Source organism: Saccostrea cucullata, unplaced genomic scaffold, assembly GCF_032062105.1.
Source record: "Saccostrea cucullata isolate Sc308-1 unplaced genomic scaffold, CSIRO_AGI_Scuc_v1 ctg2651, whole genome shotgun sequence".
NCBI classification, from domain to species: Eukaryota; Metazoa; Mollusca; class Bivalvia; order Ostreida; family Ostreidae; genus Saccostrea; species Saccostrea cuccullata.
This window is the reverse complement of record NW_026929968.1, coordinates 43,365-56,903: the sequence shown is the minus strand read 5'-3', so window position 1 is coordinate 56,903 and position 13,539 is coordinate 43,365. Positions and strand designations below refer to the sequence as shown.

General features: G+C 34.0%; 3 protein-coding genes across 3 annotated transcripts in view; 1 reads left to right on the top strand and 2 right to left on the bottom strand.

Moving 5' to 3' along the window:
* LOC134282607 (uncharacterized) overlaps positions 1–13,539 on the bottom strand; it is a 64,977-nt gene that overhangs the window by 34,860 nt on the left and 16,578 nt on the right. The gene's annotated exons all lie outside the window — the stretch shown is intronic.
* On the top strand, positions 2,433–4,883 carry LOC134282606 (uncharacterized). Its single transcript, XM_062765006.1, has 3 exons — positions 2,433–2,835; positions 3,374–3,496; positions 3,673–4,883. The coding sequence occupies exons 1-3, from the start codon at positions 2,433–2,435 to the stop codon at positions 4,812–4,814; spliced, it is 1,668 nt and encodes a 555-aa protein (XP_062620990.1). The 3' UTR covers positions 4,815–4,883.
* LOC134282605 (uncharacterized) lies at positions 5,248–7,608 on the bottom strand. Its single transcript, XM_062765005.1, has 2 exons — positions 7,067–7,608; positions 5,248–6,372 (listed from the first exon to the last, which is right to left on the bottom strand). Exons 1-2 carry the CDS (start codon positions 7,606–7,608, stop codon positions 5,277–5,279), a joined length of 1,638 nt encoding a protein of 545 aa, XP_062620989.1. The 3' UTR covers positions 5,248–5,276.

Here is a 13,539-nt window from a genome sequence, read left to right as displayed (position 1 = left end):
ATCTTCTTAATGTGTTGATAAAATTATTTTCTTAAACAAAAACACATTCCTTGTTTCAAGTGACATTTAAAATCAAAATTCTTCGAAGATATTGTGTTTCTGGAGTTTGTATTTGTAAATAAAGTTCATATATGTAACATTTATTATTTATTTCTATCAATATGTAAAAGGATGAGATTAATAATTAATACGGAAACTATAACAAAAAAAACATCCGAGTAACCGGGTACTCGATCGGAAGATTAAGCGAGTAACCGGTCAATAAAAATTGTCCGATTTGCCAACACTATAAAAAATTCAGTTGTTAAATAAAAGGTGGGAGTCTACGTTTCTCAAAGTCACACTACAAAGCGATTTGCGTCTGTATTACTTCCTTTGTTCAATTGTTGTACTATTGGCGAATTCAATTGTAAGGTGAATTCCCTGGCAAAAACACGTGATCACGAGTATAGCTAGGTAAAGAAAATTTAGTCAATTAAATGCTTTAAAGATGCTATTCGTTTTCCTTTCCCTTGAAACACTTGTGTTCTTAACCAGAAAAAAGCCCACAGTTGTTCATAAAAACATTTTTATTATGTTTCACTCCATTCACATGATCATAGATTGACCCGAAACACGTGTTCGAATTAGAATGTAAACTTGTGTTCGGCGTAAACGTTGCTATTAATTCAACGATTGGTTATATGTTCGTTGTAAGGTCCTTTCTGCGCAAAAAAAATATAAGGCAAACAAAGGTTTGTCAGTTTAGATTATATCTCACCTATTTTTTTCCAAGAGAGAGAGAGAGAGAGAGAGAGAGAGAGAGAGAGAGAAGTGTTTATCAACGTTGGATAAACAACAAGAAATGATATTTAACATTTTTCTTATTTGCTATAATCCAGTTATGCATAAATAAAAGAAATTTGAGAGATATGTACTTGTCATGTACGAGGGTTGTTCGAAAAGTTCGTGGACGATGTCCATCTTCGTTATATTACTCACTAGAAATTTCAAAGAAGCACATTATATTATGTAAAAATATTTGTTTTGTTGATGTGTGAAGTTTCATTCCATTCGATTCAACACAAATAAATTTACTTCATTTTAAAATCACTATGTTTAGTACCCGCGGAGCACACAAAACGGCAATGTAACGTCAACACACAGCGTCGTGAATTTATAATAGATACTATACCTATACATTTTACACAGAATATTCCAATCCCCATTCATTAAATTCTTTTTCTAATACTTGAAATTTATTTTTCAAGAATTGATTTCATTGTATATTTTCCTTTGATAAGTTTTTAATTTCTTTTGGTAATTTACTCTGCTTTCACAAGATGAGCAACTCTGAAGCGCCTCTGTCTTTCATTTACGTTTCAAATTTTAAAGTTTTGTTCAGATGTATACAGTAAAACCGTTTCTTCACTGGTCATCCTCATCCGATACAGAGTATTTGTCACTCAAATATTGCCTGTACTGTTTGTACACACATGCACAACTCACTTGTGACATATTTTCTTGATTCCTTTAATATTTTTAGAATTTATTCAGGATTTTTCCTGAGGAAAACACAAAATTGCTTCGGTATCTGCTGCTCCGTGACGTTCGAAAACGTCATCGTTTTTGTCGTTTTCAATAATGACTACTTATCTTCTCAAGTTGATTCCTTTTCAACAAAGCAAAATAGAAAACCATAATTTGGTACACGTATCGATGTAACAATTCTTAATTTGAATTTCTGATTATAGTTGTTGAGTCACGTTTTGTCCGCCGTCACGTTATGTCCGCCGTCACGAAATGTCCGCCTCTTTTTCGGAAAAATCGTCACGTTATGTCCGCCGTCACGAAATGTCCGCCTCTCTTTCGGAAAAATCGTCATGTTATGTCCGCCGTCACGAAATGTCCGCCTCTTTTTCGGATAAATAGTCATACTATGTCCGCCGCTACAAAATGTCCGCCTTTCTCCCCAAAAAATTAGTAATATTATGTCCGCCGCCGAGAAATGTCCGCCTCCTCCCCCCCCCCCCCAAAAAAAAAATCGTCACACTATTTCTGCCGTCACGAAGTGTCCACCGATCATCCAAAATTGTCTTGTCGTTATGTCTGCCCAAACAAAATGTCCGTCAATGATTGAAAATAGTGTTTATTAATGATAACGGTTTGTCTAATCTAATTTGCTACAAATGATTTCATTGAACTACATTGTTTCGATCAATTAATGGAGATTTGTTTAATTCCTCTTGATTGTTTACGGTATTTGAGAATTTAATGGCATGTTGTAAAAATTTAATGCAGTTAAAATAAAATAAATAATCGGGTAAGAATTCTGATCGAATACGTCATTTCTCTGATCCGTTACGACTCTACTTTTAGTCTACGCTGATCATGTGACTCTGTAAAAAGTTAGGCACATTTTGACGCGGGGTTTTATGAAACGTAAACAAATCATGGTGGGTCGAAAAAATACTCCCGAATCAAAGGGCAAGTATTGGTGTGTTGTACCAGGGTGCAATTCCGATTCAAGAAAGAAAAATAAACTAGATAAATATCCTTGGATGGAGGATGTCTCCTTTGAACCCTTCCCAACGAAACGCAAAGAGCCAAAACTTCGAGCGAAATGGATCACCATGATACGGCGCCCCAAAGAATATGAACCTTTAGCTCATCACAGAGTTTGCACGAAACATTTCGTAGGAAATTGTCGCTCAGAAAATCATACAATCCCAGAACTTTTCCCATGGAATAATTACAAATCAGTATCTACAACAAAACCCCTGTCTATTGAGAAGCGAGAACGAGCAATGGAGCAAAGTGCAACAGTACCTGCATTCCAAGACAAGGAAAACTCAGGTATGACAAATGTAAATATATGGGCCAACCCTACATAAAGACAACAGCTAAAAGTATACAAATTACTTATCATTAATGTATGCATTTTTGAGCTAAGATCACCCTTATCAGCTGTTCATATCAGTCATAGGTCCAGTCTTAGCACAATTATTTATTATTCACCTGATATCCATCTTAATTTGATATGATTACATGTGTATAACTAACATCTGAGGTTACCATCTTTTCCAAATACACATTACCTGGTAAGAACATCATATGCAGGGTTGTCCCCAAGGATTTGAAATAGTGGGTTGCATTTAAAAAATAGAAGGAAAACTTGGGGTTACTAAATTGAGGGACAATCCCAAAATAACCAGGGCATCATATGCCACTAATTTGACTAAAGGGGAGAATCCCCTGGCTCTCAGGTCTTAGGGACAGCCCTGTAATATGGAATGAATTTATTGTAAATAGAGCTGTCCTCATAATAATCACCCATGCAGTGTACATTCAATGAAGTTCTTTTGGACTAGTAATAAAAAACTATCTTTTACAGACCCAGCACATATGCTGCAAGTATCATCGTCATCTCAGCAGCACGTACCAGTAGACATACGTGTGGGCCTGCCATTTGCTGTGTATGAAACAGTTGTAGAGTCTTGCAAACTTTCAGAGTCAGGTACAAATTCAATTCATTACCCTGATACTGCACTGGGGATAAAACGGTACTCAGAATTTTTATTTATATCGATACATGTATAATTATACAAAATGTGCAGATGTTAATTGACAGAAAATTGTTTGCATTAATTATTTATGTATATATTTATATATATCATGTATATATTTACTTAGCACCATCCACAACTACTGAAACAGATCACAGCTACAGCAGACCACTTGTAGACAGGTTTCTAACAACCAGTGATGATGTTGAAGATAAAGGTACACAGACAGACCTCACTTCTGAAGACATGAACAACACTTCGAGAGAAAATGAACAATTAAAGGCAAAACTCAGTGATAAAGATGCACTTCTCAGAAACCTGTTCATTGAAAAAGTAACCAAAAATGACAAATCTATCCAACAATATACTGGGTTACCAAATTTAGAAACTTTTAATAAAATTAGTGACTTAACATTAAAGTATGAACCAAATTTGAAATACTGGACCGGTGAACATAGCGAAAACGAAAAAAGCTATCAAAATAGAGGGAATAAGCCCGGTCCATCTAGAAAGCTATCAAGGTACCAGGAATTGATCCTTACACTTGTGCGATTTCGCCTTGCATTGCCAGTGGTAGTTATGTCTGATTTATTTGGGGTGTCTTGTTCCAGAATCTCTTCTATATTCTCAACCTGGATTTTTTATATGTATTTCATGTTTAAAGATTTCATTTTCTGGCCATCCCGAGAACTAGTGAAGAAGTTCATGCCAAAATCTTTTTACAAATTTCCAAGGACCAGAGCTATCATAGACTGTTCAGAGATTTTCATTCAGAGACCCAGGGACCCCTCTGTAAATGCTAGGACATATAGTACATATAAATCTCACAACACCTTTAAATTTCTGGTGAGCATTACACCAACAGGTGCTTTTAACTTTGTGTCTCAAATATGGGGAGGGAACACTTCTGACAGGTACATTACCATGAATTCTGGTTTCTTAGATTATGTGTCACCGGGAGACGAGATTATGGCTGACCGGGGTTTCACCATTCGAGATTTACTTACAGAGAGACATGCTTATCTGAATATACCACCATTTACTCGTAAGTGTACTTGGGGCAAAGGGAAGTACCTTACATCTACTCAAATTAAAAAAACCCGTCAAATTGCAAATTTGAGAATCCATGTTGAGAGAGCCATTCAAAGGTTGAAATCATTTAAACTAATTTCTCAGATTCTACCCTGGAGTATGAAATCTTTAGTCAATCCGATGATCATTTTAGGTGCATTCTTTTGTAACTTAAAGAAACCTCTTGTAACCAAGTGACACTGTATGCAGTTTGAATCAAATAAATCCCATGATCTCATTTTAAACAATATTTAATTTTGTCATCAATCTTGAAAAAAAGAACGACAAATATCTGCATTTACTTTAGTGCTACTAACTTGCACTGTCTATGTTCAATTGTAAATCATGAGTTATACACTTGTACTACATTTACCATCTGTAAAACATGGTCAGATATTTGACATAAATCTATAGAAGTTACCATTTGTGAAACCTGGTCAGATAATTGACTGAATTCTGTAGAAGTTACATTTATCTTTGACAATGATTATATGGTTATTGATATCAACTGAAAAAAATTTGTACAATTTTTTGTGTACCTGTAATCAAATGTTTAAGGCTGTTGATACTTATACTGTTTAACTCTAATCATGATCTAAGTGTATAATTTGATTCTGATATAATAAAGCAATCAATCACTCAGTATTTTATTTATACAACTTATGTCAAGAATTTGTGGAAAAAGATACAAGCTTTTTTTAAACAACAATCAAAGTATTCTGGATCAAATACAATTCTTTCAATTGCCATGTCTTTTCGGGTATATAATACAAAATCACACCACTGAAGTCCAGTGCAGAAAAGTTGAGTCTGAATTTGAGTGTACCATGAGGATGATCTATTCAATACAATATTATCCTCGTGTAAAAGTATGTGATAGTCATTACTTGCAGCAATGTCCTTGATAAAGTTATGCTGATGGGTGTATGAGCACTTAATTTCCACAATGCCATTACCACAACACTGGCAAGAAATTAAACTGTCTGGGGATGCACCTATAAAAGGATAATTTTCACTAATTACTAAACCAGATTTCATAATTTGGGCTTTTGAATGATCTTTAGAGTATTGAAAGAAGTATTGTTGAAGAGCTACACTTTCCATTGCTTTCCCATATTCTGTAGCTGCAGAAGAAAAAGAAGATCTGCCAAAAATTTTTTTCACAATATAGTTTTCTGTTGCAAGATTTTCAATTCTGCATTTGTAAACAGAACCCATCACCGAAGCTGTAATTCGACCTTTCCTGTATTTGTACCACATGGCATTATCTGTTTGATCCTTAGTCAAATTTTCTATTTGATTAATTACATCTTTTGAATGAATTTTTCTGAGATAATCAATCAACTCATTTTCATTTCCGATTGGATTTTGTTGTTTGTAATCACTTATTATATCACTGAGTTCCTTGATTTCTAATGAATCTTCTTCATCACTACTGTCATCCGAAGGTGGATCTACAGTGTGCATAAACACAGAACCATAATGTTTACATGTTTTGTACAATATCTTTGTGATCTCCCTGTGTGATATATGCCTTTGATTTGAAACCGGGTTGTAATTGTCTTTTTTATCTGGATGACTTGAATTCCTACGAAACGATATCTCCTCAACAGTGACTGGGTGTGAAGTTATCCTTGGTTTGTCCCACTTGCATGGTTTGTCTGTGCAGGTTTCCTCTCCCCTATCCTTGTGTCTCTCAGAAAAGGACTGAAGAGAAAATAACAAAGCCACGCAGTGTTTGCATGTTCCGTCATCACTGAAATAAAGTAAGGATACCAAGTTGAATGCTCCAATTGTTGAAAAATATGTAGTAAATAATTACCGGTAATATGTAACTGGGAGGTATAAAGTTTAAAGGAGCTCCAGCACTACATCAAAGTAAAGAACCTGTTGGTATTCTCCATTTTTCATACATTAATATTTACATTCGCTGTGTTTTTCTACTAAGCCAACTGTGAAATTGATTTGAAAATCATTTTCGTGTATACTCACGCGTAGAAATATACATGGAGAAACGTGAGTTAGTTACCGTGACGTCACAATAGGACTACAGCGACATTAGTAAAAGTATAACAATATAGGGCAGCGAGAAATTCAAATATTGAGTATATTTTCGGTGCTACCAAACATGTAAAATGTAAATATAAGGAATGTTTTTAAGTTTAGTGTGAATTATTGGTGTGAGAATCACACAGACTTGCAAGTAGGCATATTTTACATGAAGCGCTAGCGCGCTTCATGAAATATGCCTACGTGACAAGTCTGTGTGATTCACACACCAATAACTCACACAAAACTGAAAAACATTCCTTAAATGTATACTTTATCAAGTTTATGGTAAAATATTTTTTAAACTTATGGCAATCTGTTAATCACATATGAGCAAGAACTTTAAGATATTCAACATTTTTTTCAACTATTCAATATACAAATATAAACATTTAACTTACGCAACACAAGTACAACCCCCAGATTTTACAGTGCCATCATTATCCATAAGAATCCATGTTGTGTATGGCTTTTCTGACTGTCTAGTTTCTGGAACACATGTACATTTTATATAGAAATGGTTGTACGATAAGAATTTGACAACAACATTGTCAATGTGTCTATGTTGAAAAAGTTTGTAGCCATTGTCATTTTTGTATGCCTTAAGCCGCGATTCGGTCCACGAGCACTTTGTCATTAGGTAAACCATGATGTCCCCTGTTTCAATATTTGGAAGTAATGACAAATCTTGCTGCCAGTCTGATACGGAACAGATATCAGGTAAAGTCACAGAAGTTCCTTGGACTATCACACTTCTTCGATTTGCTCTCTCAGTCTGATAATTCCCATAATTCTCCGTCTCAGGCTCTAGATTTAACGCAGATGCAGCTTCTGCAATACGTATTAATGCATCTTTGCGATAAAGTGATGTATTGATGCCTCTATCTGACAAAAATGCCTTCAATTCAGCCACGGATTTGTTTCGGTGACTTTCCGCCGCCATTATGAACAAAATATGCCTAACTTTTTATCACGTGATGATGAAAGTCACGTGATAGATAAAGTTAAAAGGGGGATCCCGGAAACGACGTATCCTGATTGACGAAATTCGAAGCGGAGAGAGTATTTGCATGTACATATAGGTACAGATTGTACATGACTGTATACATTTCCTAAGGATTTTCATTATATGTAAAATTTTAATTTATCACAAAAACGAAATTTTTGCTGCAGCAGACAAGGATAAAGCACGTTTTATACTTTTCCAAAATAAAAGGAAATGCAATTTAGCAAATCTGGATGGGATAGGGGGGGTATATCTCCTTTGGGATATGCTAGAGTGAGTGAGATTCCGAATATTTGTTGTGTTTTAACACAAGTACCGGTAATTAGCTCGTGATAGGCTACTTATAAAATTTATGTATGAAAAAAAAATCGGTTGTTCAAATAAAATACGCGCCTGCAATATTGCATGCACTGTTTTAATGTGGCATATTTATAGATTTTTTATGATTCTATTAATAACAGATAAAGTAATTTCAGTTTGTTGCCTAATAACAGGAATATTGTGGTTTGCCGCTTAAATCAAAATATTTCTTGTTTTAAATACCTAACTAAAATGTTTTGTGTAGATATGACGAGATATGACGAGTTTAAATAAAAGTTCGAGCAAATATCACTTGAGCCGATATATCCGGGAATTATAAAAAAGAAGTTTTTAGTCATTGTGTATTACATACTATATGTGTATATTTATAGGTATTACGTATTTCTTTTTCATTTACCGGTAAGTTCGGTAAAATAAATGGGCATATACATGTACGTTAGGTGTGATGTTTCTACGTCTGTATTAATAGGTATCTTTTCGATTAATTGAATTGCCCCTACAAGGGCTGTTTATTGTCAACTTCTAGGAGCGACTCTTGATGGTCTTGCTTATTGAAAGCAAGAAGAGGACTGTTCCCGCCCGGTTGAAGTGGGTCTCATCGGAAAGGTAATGTCTGGGAAATTTGACATCTATTCTGATGTAGGTTCTGCCAAGGATTGTCTTCATCTTATTGTTAACAGTCCTATGGCGGACATAACGTTACAGTCCTTAACAACCTCCTCACGCTGCAGAGGAAATCGAAATTTTCCTCTAGAAACAATATCTGTGAAGAAAATCTCTGGTTGTCTGCAGCTGGGACTCAAGACTTTAATTTGGTCGAAAAGGCTTGTCAGACAGTCAATGACTGTAGACGCCTCGGCTCCACTGGAAATGTCGTTTCCCCCTAAGCACACTACAACGATGCCCGGGTTGTACCTCAACATCTTGGAGATGATATTTGGACAGGGTACCTGTAAAGTGCGAAACGAAAAAGAAACGAAACGAAATCTACCGAAACGAAACAAAATCTACCGAAACGAAATCAAGACGAAACGAAACATAATCAAAACGAAACCTGCCGAAACGAAACGAAACAAACTATTGAAATCTGTGTTTTTCCCCCAAATCAAGGTAAATCATGTATATAATTATATATGTGTAACTGCTTGTGGACTTTTTTTTTTTTACTTCAAATACGTCATAATGTGCACTTGTATTAATAAACTATGGGTACTAAGTATGCATAGGAAAGTCAATTTGAATTTTCTCTGTACATAAAATATAAAACTTATGAATTTTTTACGAGCTCAGTTGCAATGGGGGTTCGTTTTCAAATATTGTGTGTGAGTGTGTGTGCGTGTCTATATAATGTTGTACTCGAGGGTGTTGAATGACATGTGTTTAAGGACGTCCCCTCCCCTTCCCGCCCCCCTCCCCTGCCTTGCGTAACGTACCGCAAGTTTTTTCGACTTTGTTTTACAGAGTATTTTGAATAGGCACATTCACAAAGTAGTACAATCAAATCTGTATTATATAAATAAATGTGAAAGTAACCTTTCATTTAAAAAAGCACTCTTTGATACTCTACTCCTAAAACACCTGTAATTGTTCATACCTATTTCAGTGTCAAACTATAAAAAGCCGCATATTGGTAACTCCCTAACGCTAACGACCGCACCGTAAAACACATAATTTACCTTTAGTTTTTAAACTTTGTGACTGTTTGAAAGTGAACACTTTGGAATTTCCGAAATAATAACGGGATGCTGCCATTTAAACAGGAGAGTTAACAAAGGGCAATAACCTTTCCAAGTAAAGGTCACAAGGATTTCCTCGGATGGCTTACAAGTACCTCGCATGAATGGAGTGTAGCGGAATCAGCCGAGGATTGCCGATTGAGTTACAATCTTTTGAGTACTGCAGATAGATAATATGATTTTTTTTTAATTTATAGGTTATTTAATTAATGCACTATTTTAAAATGAAAAAAATTGATTTATCTTCCAAAGGATATGAGAAAAACTTGTAAACGTTGACTTCAATATAAATAGCGATCTGACTTATATAGAGCTGGGCTTGTTTTTTTTTTTCTATACAAAAATTGAAAAAAAAGTTGTTGATCTCCGTTCGAACGCGTTCCGATTAATGTTAAATTTATAACACATTAAAGTTTATTTTACTGAGTTGAAGTAGGAGGACCACTCTCATTGATATTCCAAGTTTTTTTTTTTTTTATCTCTAAATGTAATAAAACATTGACATCGATTTTAATTCTCGTTGTACATAATCAGTGGTACAACATGTAATGTCTACAGTCTCTGGAAATATATTCTTTATGTTTACATCAGATTTCAATGGATATAATGCATGATCATACCATTAATATTTGTAAATTATAGACCTAAATGAAATCATCCAAAGGACAGCAGAGTGAAATACAATGTATTTTAAACTTCTACTGTGTCAGAGGGGAACATTGACTCAAAACAAATGTACATGTACATATTCAAACATATTAAACTCAAATAATCGAAACAATATTACATGTAACCCAGAGAAGGACTTAGCACATATGTACATCGGAATGCAACGATTTGATCTCTCTTATAAGTATTATATCGAGAATAGACATGCAAACGGACAGAAAATTGAAGAAAAATAAACACGCGTATAAAAAAAAAAATACATCACTTTTTCGTGCTTGAAACTGTTTTCTCGTGCTGGTCAATTCTCTTGTAATGGTGAATCGTTCTTTATATTCTGAAATAAAATATATGGACATTGGCTGGCTTCTTCTGATTAACTTCTAAATCGTAATATTCCATCGTTCAGTTATCCTGCATTGTATTCTGTCTTTCACGATAGTTTATTTTATAAACTTTATGATTTGAAAAATCGTATCTTGCAATCGTATAGGTTTCATAGGCTGTATCTACATGTACATTTTCCGTCATCCTGGCATGTATAGTTTGAACATACAACTGTGAATGTGTGTATTTTTGATGTTGTGTACTTTGTTTTCCGGACACAGTTTTGTCGCACTCTAAAAATAGTCAAACATGCGTTATAGGCATTGAAATTCGGGGCTTAGTCCCCATGCGCTTTTGTTAGTTTAGTCACCCCTTCCTTTCATTTTGATCACGAGGCTTATGTATTGTACCTTTGTCTTTTATCAACTAAAATAATTTGGTAAAAATCACTAGTCTCATAATGTTACTGACAAATTTAAGAGAAATTGAAGACTAAAATCTATGTCGTTATCGGGTTTCCTAGGACAGGGATAGGGATCTTGATACCGAACTCTGGGCAATATAGGTTTTGTAATTATTCAAGTAATTATACCTTTATTAAAAATATATGTATTATAAATTTAAAAAAAAATCAAAATTGTTAATTAGCTAATTAAAGTAGATGGAAGGGTTAAATCGTTTTACCTATTCACACTTTCTGAAAATCGGGTAGGAAAAGGTAACATTTTATGTGGGAATCTGTGGAATTTTAAAGTAAAAGAATAATTAACTTAAAACATATTACTGCTGCTGTATAAACAGTTGATCAATGACCAACTGAAAGGAAAATTGGCTTTTAAAAATTCTAAATCATACTTTTTACTCATATTTAAAGGTAACATTCCAAGTTTTTACTGAATTACTGATAAATTATTTTTTCCCGTTAATTTAATTATAGTAAATTTTTTAAATTCAGCTAATTTAATGCATTTAAAAAAAATCTTCTCATTCTACGTTTAAAATTCAAGATATAAGAGGGTTTTGTAACCCTTTGTTTTCAAAAATTTAAATATAACACTGCGACATTTAAGTCCGGACACGACAAAGTCCGGACTTTTAGGTACCCTTTCGAAAAGACCTACATTAGATTTTTTTCTATATTTTGGTGGGATTTTTTATTCTGACCTCATCATGTCAATCTCAACTTCCACATTGTAGTAGTTTTCTCATAAACCTCTGTCAAAACCTAAAATCCCATGGGAGAATGGCGGGATTTTTCATCCCACCAAAAATCCCACCAAAATCCCATGGGAGAAAAAAATCTTTGAGGGATTTTTTCTCCCATGGGATTTTTTCTCCCATAATAGGCGACATAGGATTAAAAATCCCATATTTGCCCTTCTTAGGATTAAAAATCCTGCAAAGTACATAATACTGGGTATTTTTAATCCCATGGGATAAATAAATAAGCAGATATGGGAATAATGGGATAAGAATGCAATGTCTGAATATACTTTATGAAGCATTTTATCTTCAATTATATACAAATTCAAATTATTTTTTATGTGGCAGATCTAGAGGCATAACAATGCAAAATTGACTGTTATATATCCATTGTTAAACTGCTTTTGCAGAGCCATTTTAATTAAAGTGAGGGTCATAAACAAATACTATTGCCAGAGAAAACTCAACCAAATGACTTGCCAAGAGAAGAGGAGTGTCTGAGATACTGATTTTTATTTGTTAAGAAAAAGTACAATCAACCGAAAGGGGACTTAAATTTGTGCTAGTGACACTGTCTTATCTTTGTTTGCATACAATACTGAAATCTCCTGATTCTGCTGAGTAATGACCAGTTTCCAAAACTGCTTCCTGATGGAAAAAACTGCATTAGTGGGAATCTTCTGTAAACACTTGGATGGACAGCAATTCTTCTTTTTAAAAAACTATAATAAAAAAATCCTTTGATCCACCACAAATATTTTAAAATAAAAAATTTACTCCTCAAGGATCCACCACTAATGTAAGTTAAGACCATGATCACACATGGCATATAAGCTTAATGTTGAAATCAGTTAGCCATAATCATTTATATCCTTTGATCCACAACAAATATTTAAAAAAAAATAAAATTAATATCCACTCCCCATGGATCCACCACTTATAAGTTTAGATCTTGATCATACATGACATATAATCTTAATGTTTGAAATCAATTAGCTATAAGCCTATAATCATTAATATCCTTTTACCCATCACAAATACATGTATTTAAAATTAATATCCACTCCCCTTGGATCAACCACAACTACTATATAACATAAATATCCACTCCCCCTTGGACCCATCACTTTAAAATTAAGATCATGATCAAACATGACATATAAGCTAAATGTCTGAAATAAATTAACCATAATCATTGATCATTAATATTCTTTGATCCTGCACCCACCACAAATATTTAAAAAAGATTAATATCCACCCCCTTGGATCCACCACTTATAAGTTTAGATTTTGATCACACATGATATATAAGTTAAATGTTTAAAATCAATTAACCATAAACATCACATGATCATTATTGATTCCTTTGACACATTACAAAATTTAATATTTAAAAATATATCTATCCACCCCCTTGGATCCACCTCAACTATCAAAACAATTACTGGTGAAATATACATGCCTTTGATCCATCACTTATCACACAAAGAAAGGTTACTTAAATGTTTAAATAAATGTGCAATAATTATTAGTATATCCCATGATGATCTACAATAAGCATGATAAGTAATTAAAAATTCAATATCAACTCCCCTTGGATCCACCACTCATAACT

What these genes read in the sequence shown, in the direction of transcription:
- LOC134282606 (XM_062765006.1), top strand. Translation starts at nt 2,433, where the DNA reads ATGGTGGGTCGAAAAAATACTCCCGAATCAAAGGGCAAGTATTGGTGT. An exon ending in CCAAGACAAGGAAAACTCAG is followed by an intron (nt 2,836 to 3,373) that starts GTATGACAAATG and finishes TATCTTTTACAG; the next exon opens with ACCCAGCACATATGCTGCAA. An exon ending in TTGCAAACTTTCAGAGTCAG is followed by an intron (nt 3,497 to 3,672) that starts GTACAAATTCAA and finishes ATATTTACTTAG; the next exon opens with CACCATCCACAACTACTGAA.
- LOC134282605 (XM_062765005.1), bottom strand. Translation starts at nt 7,608, where the DNA reads ATGGCGGCGGAAAGTCACCGAAACAAATCCGTGGCTGAATTGAAGGCA. An exon ending in GGGGGTTGTACTTGTGTTGC is followed by an intron (nt 6,373 to 7,066) that starts GTAAGTTAAATG and finishes ACTTTATTTCAG; the next exon opens with TGATGACGGAACATGCAAAC.